Source organism: Mastomys coucha, unplaced genomic scaffold, assembly GCF_008632895.1.
Source record: "Mastomys coucha isolate ucsf_1 unplaced genomic scaffold, UCSF_Mcou_1 pScaffold22, whole genome shotgun sequence".
NCBI lineage: Eukaryota > Metazoa > Chordata > Mammalia > Rodentia > Muridae > Mastomys > Mastomys coucha.
The window spans coordinates 249,297,173-249,310,600 of NW_022196905.1; the positions used below are offsets into that span (position 1 = coordinate 249,297,173).

Consider the following 13,428-nt stretch of genomic DNA (forward strand, 5'->3'; position numbering starts at 1 on the left):
TTCTTGCGTCAGGCTACGCATCATGATGACCCTAAAATCACCCTGGAGAAAGATGGCTCAGGGTAGAAAACAGGCTCTAGCAAAAAGCTGTGACCCAGGAACTATAGAGGTAAAACCAGAAAGCTGTGTTCAAGTAGGAAGGAGTGGTCTGTGGTCTTAGTGGTGTGGTATGTGAGAGATGTCCTCTAAAACCAGCAAATTGGGTGTTTTTGGTGAGAGGTATCAGTGCTGTGGTAGGACCAAAGTCCTGTTCTTGTTACAAAGGGATATTTTCTGTTTAATAATTTACTGTCAAGTGAAAGATGGGTTCTTGAAAGTCTTGTTTGTTTGAGACAGGGTCTTAGTATATAATCTGGGGGTTAAAGATGTGGTGCCATCATGCCCAGCAAAAATTTGTTTTATAGTGCTGCTATGAAACACAAATTCTCAAGTTCAGGCAATAGTTTGTTATGTCTTTCAACAAAATTTATTTACCCAATATTTTTTTTTTTTTTGGTCTTTTTGAGACACAGTTTCTCTGTGTAGCCCTGGCTGTCCTGGAACTCACTTTGTAGACCAGGCTGGCCTCGAACTCAGAAATTTGCCTGCCTTTGCCCCCCAAGTGCTGGAATTAAAGGCGTGTGCTACCACTGCCTGGCTAGGATTTTTTTTTTTTTTTTTTTTTTTTTAAGATAGGATTTCTCTCTACATAGCCCTTACTATCTTGGAACTCATTTTGTAGACCAGGCTGGCCTCAAATAAAAGAGGTCCAAAGATCTGCTTGCCTTTGCCTCATGAGTGCTGAGAATAAGGTGTGTGCCATCACTTCCATCCTCAAGGATACATTTTTGTTTAAAAACTTCTTTTGGGGATTGTAGAGATGACTCAATGGTTAAGAGCACTGGTTGCTCTTCCAAAGTGCTTAGGTTAAATTCCCAGTACCCACATGGTATCAACAACAGTCTGTAATTTCAGTTCCAAGTGAGTCTGATGGCCTTTCTTAGCTTCCTCAAGCAGTGCATACATGTGGTACACAGACAGATGCTTAAGCAAAACACCCATACACAAAAAGCAAGCAAAGTGATAGAACTAGGGTAGTGGTGCACAGTGTAATTTTGGCACTGGGGGATGTGGGTGTAGGAAGATCAGGAGTTCAAGGTCGTGCTTGGTTACATAGTTTAGGATATGTGAGATTTTTGTCTTAAAAAGAACAAAGACAGGGCTGGAGAGATGGCTCAGCAATGAAGAGCATTGTAATGGGATCCGATGCCCTCTTCTGGTGTGTCTGAAGACAGCTATAGTGTACTCATAATAAAATAAATAAATAAATAAATCCTTAACCCCCCCCCCTCCAAAAAAATAAAAGCACTGACAGCTCTTCCAGAGTTCCTGAGTTCAATTCCTAGTAACTCCATAGTGGCTTACAACAATCTGTAATGGGGTTGGATGCCCTCTTCTGGTGCGCATTAAGACAATGACAGTGTACTTACATATAACAAATACATAAATCTTAAAGAAGAACAAGGACAAGGGGCTGGAGTGATGGCTCAGCGGTTAAGAGCACTTACTGCTCTTCTGAAGGTCCTGAGTTCAAATCCCAGAAACCACATGGTGGCTCACAACCATCCGTAATGAGATCTGACTCTTTATTTTGGAGTGTCTGAAGACAGCTACAGTGTACTTACACATAATAAATAAATCTCTTTTTAAAAATAAAAAAGGACAAAAATCTTGAACATTGTCTAGTCATTAAAGTGAGAAATGGAACTTAGGGCTTGGATGGGGTAAAAGTATGGTTTTCTATGCCTGCCCTTGCTCTGAATAATGACACAGAGACTTTTATATTTATTGAAATCTTTAGGTACTATAGCTAGGCAGATTCTAAGATGTAGGTGTATGTTTTTTTCAACCTACTTTAATAATGTTTCAATCTCCACTCTAGCCTACCACCCACCAGAGGTAGTGGAAAAGAAAGGTTATTAGGATACAGGGGAAATGGACCAGTTTAAAAATAGTTCTTTGGGGTAATTCCAGTCTTCATTGTTCTCAGTCCAGTCCACTAGCAAACACCAAACTTGAATCAGTAGCTGCAGACACCACACACAAATCAGCAACTGCAGTTTGATCCAATAGAAACCCTGAGGCTCGCCATCCAGCCCAAGTCCATGGAAGTGGCAAGAAGACACAGAAACCTCACTAGAGTTCTTTTGTGAGTTTCTATGAAGTCACCACAATGAAGCTCAGTAATGCAATGTAAGACAAGCCAATGAATGCATGATGTCAGCGAAGAGTAGTGAGGTAGTGCAAAGCGAACCAATGCTTGATACTCCCACAGACATATTTATATTCCTTCTAAACATCACATTTCCCATGTCTGCTATAGCAAAACATCCTTTCGCCTGTGTGCCCCAGCAAAATATCATTTGACATAGCTGACTTTCCAAAGAAACCAGAAGTTTCCACTTCACTAAGTTGTTCTAACCTGACAATGCTGGCGTGTAACCAGATCTCTGTGTACAGAAATCAGCATTTGAATACGCAGGGCATAGAAACATCTTACAGCAGGATGGTGGAAGACATATAATTCTAAGAAATTACCATGCATACTGATTGTGGTATGGGAACTCTCTGTATTTGACCTTTTGCCAAGATTAATTTGTACAGTTTAAAATTTTTTGAAGTAAAAATTATGATAGGGAGCTTTTGTTTCTTTTATTAGATCACCTAGGAGGGGCTGGAGTGAATTACCATGCTGAGGAGAAAGGGCAAATGGCAGGGAGTCATTGACTCCAGAGTGTAAAAGAGGCCAGTGCATTGGGCTGGGTGCAGAGAAGGGAGACTGGAAGAGTAGAGAGTGCACGCAGCCTACCGAAGGTTTCAGGAATGAGCTGGGAGAGGCTGTCTGCTGAGTGAGGGAAGAAGCAGTGAGGTAGAAGGCAGAGAGAAGAGCATTTTGTGGGCTCAGAACCCTGAGTAGAGATTCTTAGTGCTGGTTGGTACAGGCAGCTAACCCGAGTCACAAAGGAGCAGGGATGTCTTAGGGTTTCTATTGCTGTGATAAAACACCATAGCAAACCCTTGGGGAGGAAAGGGTTTATTTCATCTTATGAATTTCAAGTCCATTGTCCAAAAAAGTCAGGGCAGTTGAAGGCAGGAACTGATGTGAGAACCATGGACGAGGTCTTTTTTCTTTTCGAGACAGGGTTTCTCTGTGTAGCCCTGGCTGTCTTGGAACTCACTCTGGAGACCAGGCTAGCCTCGAACTCAGATATCCACCTGCTTCTGCCTCTCAAGTGCTGGGATTAAAGTAGTGGACCACTATTCCTGGCTGTTCAGCCTGTTTTCTTTAAACACCTAGAACTACCTGCTCAATGGTGGCAATGTCTGCAGCTGGGCCTTACCACACCAATCACTAATCAGGAAAATATTGATAAGTTATTTCTCCAGCAGCAAAATTAGCCAATTTAAGTCGATTAGAGTGAATAAAGGCAGGTTTATTGGGAATCAGCTCGTAGGTGGGTTCCCTGGTCCTAAGGATCGAGGCCAGGAAAGTCATCATTGGAAGACAGAAGGAAGGGGAAAGAGAAAGAGAGAGTGTGTGGGCTTGCAGAGAGAGAAAGAGAGGGGGGGGGAGAAGGAAGGGGATGAATGAATATGAGAATGTATGAGAATGCAGAGGGGGATAGAGAAAAGGAGAGAAAAGGGAAGAGACCAAAATGTTTGGATTATATAAGAAAGAGTCTCTGGGGAAGGGGAAGCCCAGCCAGTGGGCTGGAAAGTTAATATAGAGGACAGGGCATACAGGGTAGGAACTGAGGGATGCTGGGAGCGTCCACTTTGATATGTTAAACATTCACCTCAGTTGTTTGTCCCGGATCTGAATCCCAATAAATATAGGCTTGCCCACAGATTAATCTGATGGGGTATTTTCTCATTTGAGGTCCCCCCTTCCCAAATGACTGCCTTGTGTCAAGTTGATATAAAACCAGCCAGCCCAAGGGTCTCTTCCAAGCATGACCAAGTGGCAATGCTTGATAATGGAATAAGGTGGCCAGACAGTAGAACAGAGCTAAGATAATTCTCTAGTGAGAGTTGTGTTTCCATTGGGACTGGAGGTGGAAAGAATGTTAGTAAAGGGGTATGTATTTAACTTAGAAATGTAGCCTAGAGGGCCTAGTGGAGAATTTGAGGTGAGGTTGAGTTATATAGATAGAAACAGTTATACAAAAATGAGACTTCAGAAAATTGCTCATGTAGAGGAGTTTGTATCTTTGTTGTTCTTTTTGTCTTGGGTTGTCTTGAGACTTGGTTATACGGAGCCCAGGCTGTTCTGCAATTCAAAATCCTGCTTTAGTCTTCCAAGTGCTGGGTCATAGTTGTGTGTCACCATAGCAGACTGAGAATCATTAGAGCCTCATAGGAAGCAGAAATGATAATTGGTCTCCACTTGCATGAGATTTCTCTCTACACCCTGTTTGCCAAGATTGTAGTTCTGAGCACTAGAGAGATGGCCAGTGGTTAAGAGTATTAGCTGTTCTTATTGAGGGCCTTGCTTTGATTTCCAGCACCCACAGGGTGGCTCACAACCATTTGTAACTCTAGTCCTAGTGGATCTGACACCCTATTCTGACCACTTCAGGGGCCATGCATACATATAGTACACAGATATACATGCAGACAAAACACACGGACACACACCCATACACACACACACACACACACACACACACACACACACACACACGCACGCACGCACGCACGCACGCACGCACTCACGCACACACGCGTGCAAGGTTGCAGTTCTGAGAGTCCTCTCTGAAAGTGTATATATGTCTTTGGTCTTAGAGAACATGGACCAATGGGGAGTCTAAGTATAGATGCTGGTAGTGGAGGTGGTGGCAACTTTATTGGCAGTGTGTTGCCTTGATTCCCACATATCTGCCACCCTGTGTCTTAAGCTCTTTAATGCTGGCATAGTCTGCCAGTAGGTCAGCCTTTAGTTTCTTTAGATTTAACAGTATTCCTGTTTGATTTTTGTCAAAACCCTGCCTTTTTTGTTTTTAGCCAGTAGTGACTTCTTATTTACTGGGCTAGGCCAGATCAAATATTCAGTTTCTTGGGGTTGGGTTCTTCCTTCAGGTCTTGTACCCAGCATTTCCCTGGCTCTTCTGCTGCATTATTCACACCAGAAGTGGAACATTTACTTTGTTTTGAACAAGTCTGTCTTTGTTGCCAAGGTCTGCCTTAAACTTGAGATCTTCCTGCCTCAGCTTCTGGAGTGCTGGCATCACATGTGTGCACCTTCATGACTGGCTGAATTCTGTCATTTCTGTTTCCAGAACAATATGTTTATTTTTCTGACTTATCTGCCGTGTTCAATCTAAGCCATTGTGTATGCTTGAACTGCTGGAATATCTTCCTTTCTCATCTTTTTCTTTCATTCACCATCCACTCTCCACTGTGGAGCCAGACTGACCTTTGAAAAACATAAAAGATCACTTGATTCCCTTGCTTTAGTGATTTTTGTTTGTTTGTTTATTATAGCATTTAAGTACTATAGAATTGATTTCTGCCTGTTTTTCTCAGGTTTGTCTTAATCATTTTCTCTTCCATCACTATACTGTAGCCACTGTCTTCCTTTTTTTGGAGGGTGGGGCTCATCAGATTCTTTTGTCTTACTTCAGGGTCTTTACATATACTTAATCCTTCTGTCTAGACATTCATATAGCTGCTTTCTTTCCATCTGCCAGTGTTATTCCCATGCCTCACTTTCCTGACCTTCTCTCACTGGGCTTCCTTATTCCTTTTTTTTTTTTTTAATGGATTACTCAGGTTATAAGGCTCAGTGGCAAAGTGCCTTCACATACTAAGCCATCTCACCGGTTCTTATTCTTTCTTCTATGTCTCTCTGTTTGTCAGTATCTATCTTTAGACAAGATCTCCAACTGACCTGAAAATCCTAGTGTAGCTGAGGATGACCTTGAACTGGGGATTCTCCTGTCTCCATTTCTCAAGTGCTAGGTTTCTTGGCTTGTATTGCTAGACCCAGTTTAGATTTCTTTGTGCCTGTATTTTTGTTTGCATTTGTGTGTGTGTGTGTGTGTGTGTGTGTGTGTGTGTGTGTGTGTGTCTGTGTGTCTGTGTGTGTATGTTTGAGACAGTGACCTTTTTTTTTTTCTCGAGACAGGGTTTCTCTGTATAACTCTGGCTGTCCTGGAACTTACTCTGTAGACCAGGCGGGCCTCGAACTCAGAAATCCACCTGCCTCTGCCTCCCAAGTGCTGAGATTAAAAGTGTGCACCACCACTGCCCGGCAACAGTGATTCTTTGTAGTCCTGGCTATCCTGGACTTTCTGTAGACCAGGCTGGCTGTGAATTCACAGAGATCTGCCTACTTCTACCTCCAGGGTGCTTGGATTAAAGGCATATGCCACCATGCCTGGCTTTATTATTACTAATTTTTTTAGCAGAATTTGAAACAGGTCTTCCAATATATGTCAAACGAAGGGCTATTGTTCTTTGTTAAATCTTTTTCTCATTAGTTCTGACAACTGACTTACATGGAATTAATTTTTTTTTCTTTCTAGCTTGTATTCTTTGGATCTTCTCAGCTGAGTGAAAACAAATCTTCCATGTGGTGATGCTTTACCGGTTGCTGTCTATTGTCCAAAGACAAAGAACAAGCCCGGGATGGCAGACCTGGTCATCAGCAAGAAGCAGCATGTCAGCTGCCGAGGCACATTCTATTGCTCTGCCTGCCCAGGCCCAGGTGGTCATCTGTGGGGGTGGAATCATGGGTACATCTGTGGCCTATCACCTCTCCAAAATGGGATGGCAAGATATTGTCCTTTTGGAGCAGGGCAGGTAAGGATCAAATTGACTTGCCTTGGGGTTTAGCTGCAAGACTAGTACAGGGCTTCGCCACTCCCTGTCTTTTCCATAATGTCAACCCCATAGCTAATATAAATGTTGCTCACTAGTGTGAAAAGACCCAAGGTGAAATCTGCACTGTGTTTAGCCATGTTCTAGCACTCATGTTTTCTGCATTGTAGAGAGATGGCAAATTTCAACAGTGTCTTAAAAGGACAAGAAGTCACACCTCAGCTCATCTTCCTTGTCACACAGCATAGCTGTGTCCTGAGGTTGTGAGCTGAACAAAGTGGTTACATCCCGTCCATTTCCTTTCTATTTATTTATTTATTTATTTATTACATGTAAGTACACTGTAGCTGTCTTCAGACACACCAGAAGAGGGAGTCAGATCTCATTATGGATGGTTGTGAGTCACCATGTGGTTGCTGGGATTTGAACTCAGGACCTTTGGAAGAGCTGTTGGTTCTCTTAACAGCTGAGCCATCTCTCCAGCCCCTGTCCATTTTCTTTTACTAATTTTCGTTTGATTCAGTGTAGTTTTAGAGTTACGAGGCTTAAGAGGCTGCCCAGCAGCTAAGAGCGCTGGCTACTCTTCCAGAGGATCCCGTTTTGGTTCCTCGCACCCATATGACAGGTCATAGCCATCTGTAACTCCGGATCCAGCGGATCTGATACCCTCTTGTGGTCTCTAGTCATGAAACACACATGTGGTATGCAGATATGTGTAGAAAAAAGACTCATATATATAAAAATAAATAAACTTTAAAAAATTATCATGACAGTCACGGCTGTCTGTAAGTCTAAGATATGACACCTTTACACAGATACATAAACATACATGCTGACAAAATACCAATGCACATAAATAATTAAAAATTTTTTAAAAGACTCTGTATGTGGGGGGGTGTATGTATATGATTTTCTCATCTACCTTTGTTTTGGGGGGATGGGTAAGGAGTTTTTTTTTTTTTTTAGATTGATTTATTTTACATATATGAGCACACTGTAGCTGTCTTCAGACACACCAGAAGAGGGCATAGGATCCCATTGCAGACGGTTCTGAGCCACCATATGGTTGCTAGGAATTGATCTCAGGACCTCTGGAAGAACAGCAACCAGTGCTCTTAACCTCTGAGCCATCTCTCCAGCCCAGGATTTTTCTTCTTTAATTGTGTGTGTGGTACACATATGTACATACGTGTACAGGTATACAGGTGCCAGAGGAGTCAAATAAGCAGGAGTTAACAGGTAGTTGTAGGGGGCAGGGGGAGGGAGGGAATAGGGAATTTTTTGGAGGGGAAACCAGGAAAGGGGAGAACATTTGAAATGTAAATAAAGAAAATATCTTTTTTTTTCCCCCCAAGACAGGGTTTCTCTGTATAGCCCTGACTGTCCTGGAACTCCCTCTGTAGACCAGGCTGGCCTCGAACTCAGAAATCCGCCTGCCTCTGCCTCCCAAGTGCTGGGATTAAAGGCGTGTACCACCATTGCCTGGCTAAAGACAATATCTAATAAAACAAAACAAAACAAAACAAAAAACAAAAAAACTAGGTAGTTGTAAGCTATCGAGTGAGTGCTGGGAACTAAACTCAGTTGCTTTAAAAGATCAGCAAGTTCACTTAACTACTGAGCCATCTCCTAAGGCCTTTGGTTTTTTGTTGTTTTTTTTTAATTTTTTTATTAATTATACATAAATACACTGTAGCTGAGTTCAGACGCACAAAAAGAGGGCGTCAGATCTCATTATGGGTGGTTATGAGCCACCATGTGTTTGGGATTTGAACTCAGGACCTTCGGAAGAGCAATCAGTGCTCTTACCCACTGAGCCATCTCACCAGCCCCCCAGGCCTTTGTTTTTTGTTTATTTTTATGAGTATGGCTATTTTGCCTACATGTATATCTGTATATAGCACATACATGCCTGGTACCTGTAGACCAGAAGAGGGTGTGTTGGACAGCCTACTGCAACTAGAGTTACAGATGGCTCTGAACAACTGTGTAGGTGTTAGGAATCAAACTGAAGTCCTAACTGCTGAGACAGTGTCACTCTGTTGTTCAGGCTGGCCTGGAACTCAGAGATCTACTTGCCTCTGCCTCCAGAGTGTCAAGATTAAAGGCAGATGGTTCCTTACCTGGCTGGGGTTATAGATGATTGTGAGCCACAGTAGTGAGCCAATGTGTGGTTGCTGGGAATTAAACCTGGCTCTTTTGTAAGAACAACCACTGCTGTTAATCTGCTGAGACTTCTCTAGTTCTGGAACCTGAACTTAGATCCGTAGATACAAGTAGATCTAACAGTATTTTGTACTTATGCTGCAGGCTGGCTGCTGGCTCAACGAGGTTCTGTGCCGGCATCCTAAGCACTGCTAGGCATTCAAGCATTGAACAGAAGATGGCTGACTATTCAAACAAACTCTACCATCAGTTAGAACAAGAAACGGGGATCCAAACAGGTAAGCAGGTAATCTGCTGTTTATTGGTCTTCTGTCTCTAAACCCTTAGTAGTTACTGTCTCTGGTCCTGTACTCTGTCTGATTTGATGATTAAGACTTGTGTTGGAGAGGGCTGGAGTGATGGCTCAGTGGTTAAGAGCACTGGCTGCTCTTCTAGAGGACCTGAGTTCAATTCCCAGCAACCACATGGTGGCTCACAACCATATGTAATGGGATCTAATACCCTCTTCTGGTGTGTCTGAAGATATTATGTACGCACATATATAAAAGAAATAAATCTAAAACCAAACAAACTTGTGTTGGAGAATTTGCCTCAAGCCAACGTGTTCCTTTCAGCAGGGCATGTAGCTTGTTTTCTTCTTCTTTACGTACAGAATGAAGAGATTGCAGTCAGTAATCCCAGGTCAAGTATAGTAAATGGAAGCACTTAGCTCTTAAAGAGAAGGAGAGAGCATATATTCAGGTGCTTAGTAGTTAAATCATAGCTCAGCTCATAGAACTCTACCAGTTAATATTATGAAGTGTAGAAATACATTATCTGTGTAGTTAGGGGAAAGAAAACGTAGAGTTATAAATTAAATAACTCTGTAATAGTACTGGAACTGGTGAGACCACCAGGGGAATGTGGGGAGACTGTCTGAACTGTTTGGGTCCCACACAAACACTGATCTCAGTTAAACAGAGATGGTTTATTGAATGCATACCCCAAGACACAACCCAAGACTGATCAGCCAGGGCAACAGCTCAGGCTTGAGAGCTGAAAGCTGAAGATGGACATTTCTCAGAGCCAGCTTATAAAGGCTAAAACTGCAAAGCCCACACGGAGCTTCTGGAAGTGCTGCCTGGTGGTCAGCCCTGACTCAAGCCATTTTAAGACATAACATTTTATATTGACCTTTAATTTGATGGGTCCCGTGTGAAGCTTATGGTTGTGGAATTTAAGATCAGTAAACCTCATAATATACAGAACATAACAGTGGTATATAGTCAGACCCTGTTTTGAGTCAAGTGATTTTTCTGTCTTGACTGGCAGGCATATTACAGCAACAGTATGAAATAACTGGCAGGCATGGAACAAAATGGGTACAGCTATGTAGGGGGCAAGCCTCAAAAGAACTGTTTGAAGGACAGGAATGCTAATAAACAGTATGATCCCATTTGATGACAAAACAAGAAGAGGGACTATTAGTTGGTACAAAATTGATGGGTTATTCAGAGACTGAGCACAGCTTGGTTTTCTGGATAGGTTTCTGGCTTCTTTTGTTTGCTTCTCCTAGTCCTGCCCTGTGGGATCATCACCAGAGTCCATGTAGGGTAACTGAACTTGGTCACCTAAGGTTCTGAAATGAACTTAGTAAAAGTAGTTCCACAACATTGTCCTTGGTTTTTTTTTGTTGTTGTTGTTCTAATTGAAATTATTTTTTTTTTCTTTTTCTTTCTTTCTTTCTTTTTCAAGAGACAGGGTTTCTCTGTATAACAGCTGTCCTTGGAACTTGCTCTATAGATCAGGCTGGCCTTGAACTCACAGGATCTGCCTGCCTCTCCCTCTTCAGTGCTGGGGTTAAAGGTTTGCGCCACCACTGCCCAGCTATAATTTTTCTTTTTTTTAGGTTTATTTTTATGTCTATATGTTTGTATGTATATATGCACCCTCAGAGGCCAGAAGAGAGTGTCAGATCCCAGTTTTTATGGAAAGATGTTTGCTTTGTGCAGGACAAGTTGAGAGACTCTCCATTTTATTTTATTTTATTTTATTTTTTGTTTTTTTTCGAGACAGGGTTTCTCTGTGTAGCCCTGGCTGTCCTGGAACTCACTCTGTAGACCAGGCTGGCCTCGAACTCAGAAATCCGCCTGCCTCTGCCTCCCAAGCGTTGCAATTAAAGGCGTGTACCACCACTGCCCGGCTGAGACTCTCCATTTTGATTGGACTGAATCTGATGGCAACATACAGTGCTTGAGTCAGATATTAGCCAGAGAGTGAGTCAGATATGGGTCTATAGAGTGGGCCCAAGGTGGAGCACTGACCACAAATCTACTGCATGAGTTACTCGTGTTTTGTTGAGCTTTGTGTTATTCAGCTGGTTAGATCTCAGCAGAATTATGAGCATAGGCTTTGGTTTTGATAAGATTAATTAGCCTAGGGTTAGTTCTAGGTCATAGCCTAGAACCCCTTATTGACTTGTCTTTTATGCTTGTGAGGTAGCAAAGAGATGGGGAGTAGTGAAGAGTTAGGCAGGGAGTGTAGGGTATTGCTTTAACTTGTTATTTTCACTGGAATGGACCAGTGTTGGAGTGAAAGGAAGCTTGGGAACTTCAGCGGGGAAGAGATTCTGGGTTTTTTGTTTGTTTGTTTTTGAGCTAGCATTTCTCTGTGTAGATCATGATCTCCCTGGACTTGCTTTATAGACCTGGCTGACCTTGAACTCAGATATCCACCTGCCTCTGAGTGCCAGGACTAAAGGTGCAAATCACCACACTGGGCTGAGATTCTCTGTTAAACAGTGTACATGGGTTGGTGAAATGGCTCAGAGGGTAGAAATGTTTGCTGCCAAGCCTGAGAACCTGGGTTCAGTACCTAGGACCCTACATGGTGGAAAGAGAGAATTGAGCCCTACCAGTTGTCCTGTGACCTCCACACAAGTACTGTGGCACACATAAGCTCCCTCTGTCAAAAAATTAAATAAAAATGTAATATGTTTTGTTTGTTTGTTTGTTTTTTGTTTTCAAGATTTATTTATTATAAAGTGTTCTGCCTGCATTTATGCCTGCAAGCCAGAAGAGGGCATCAGATCCCATTGAAGATAGTTGTGAGCCATCATGTGCTTGCTGGGAATTGAACTCAGGATCTCTGTAAGAGCAAACAGTGCTCTTAACCTCTGAGCTACCTCTCCAGCCCTGTAATATAGTTTAAAAAGGCAGAGAGCAGTTTATATGTGTAAGCTACCTTGGTACTTGTTGCTGTTTTTTTTATTTTTTCTATTATTTGTGTGTGTGATATGGATGTGTGTATGTGTGGTGATTCCCTTCCATCTTCACCATAGGCAGAAAAAAAGATCCACAAATAGATAAGAATAGGGGCTGGTGAGATGGCTCAGCGGGTAAGAGCACTGACTGTTCTTCCTAAGGTCCTGAGTTCGGATCCCAGCAACCACATGGTAGCTCACAACCATCCGTAAAGAGATCTGACGCACTCTTCTGGTGTGTCTGAAGACAGCTACAGTGAATTACGCTGTAGCAAGCGGGGCTGGAGAGCAGCAACACATGATGGCTCACAGCCACCTGTACAGCTACAGTGTACTCATACACATAAAATAAATAAAAAAAGATAAGAATAAAACTCAGCTCAAGGCTTCTAGAGTCTGGCCAAGCAGTGGTGGCGCATGCCTTTAATCCCAGCACTTGGGAGGCAGAGGCAGGAGGATTTCTGAGTTTGAGGCAGCCTGGTCTACAGAGTGAGTTCCAGGACAGCCAGGGCTATGCAAAGAAACCCTGTTTTGGAAAACAAACAAACAAAAAAAGACTTCTAGAGTCTGGCCCAGATTATTGCACTTTAACTATATTTAAGCACAGAACAGTTTTGGAAAAAAGTCTTTAGATAACAACTCAGTCCTAAGTTCACAATTTTAGATATGTTTACACTGAGATTCTTTACAAAGTACATCTAGTACCCTTTTTTTCATAAGAATGGGTACCGTTGACTCAGAGATAGTGCCATGATTTAGGGTCTAGGGGTCTTGAGTGAGGTATACATACGCCCATGGGTGTCAGGATTGTCTGGGTCCTAAGATATAGAAGTCACTTAGGCTGCTGTACAGCACCAGTGACATCACTTAGAACAGTGGGCTTATAGTCTAAAAGTGGTGCTCAAGATTTTGGGGAAAAGGTCTGGGCTAAGTAAAAACATAAATTCTGGGAGATAAGGGCAGAGCCTGTCTCCTCAGTCAGCAAAGAATCACCAGGTTGTAAAACCACATCATTCCTGGCATTCCAGGGAGAGTACCATTCCATTGAAGAGGTAAGCTATAATTTCCCAGTATGCACAAGGCACACTTTTCCTCTTCTGTATGTATGCAGAGGTCAGAGGAAGCTCTCAAGGGTAGGTTCTCTACTTGCACTTTGTTGA

The 13,428-nt window shown here is 42.6% G+C and overlaps 1 protein-coding gene across 1 annotated transcript in view; it reads left to right on the top strand.

Annotated features, from left to right (window-relative positions):
• The first annotated feature begins 6,547 nt into the window (after positions 1-6,547).
• Positions 6,548-13,428, top strand: part of Pdpr (pyruvate dehydrogenase phosphatase regulatory subunit) — a 38,311-nt gene continuing 31,430 nt past the window's right edge. Inside the window, exons 1-2 of the mRNA XM_031341450.1 lie at positions 6,548-6,843; positions 9,172-9,305. Of these exons, the coding sequence (XP_031197310.1) occupies positions 6,620-6,843; positions 9,172-9,305 (358 nt within the window). The 5' untranslated portion in view covers positions 6,548-6,619. The remainder of the gene's footprint in view (positions 6,844-9,171; positions 9,306-13,428) is intronic.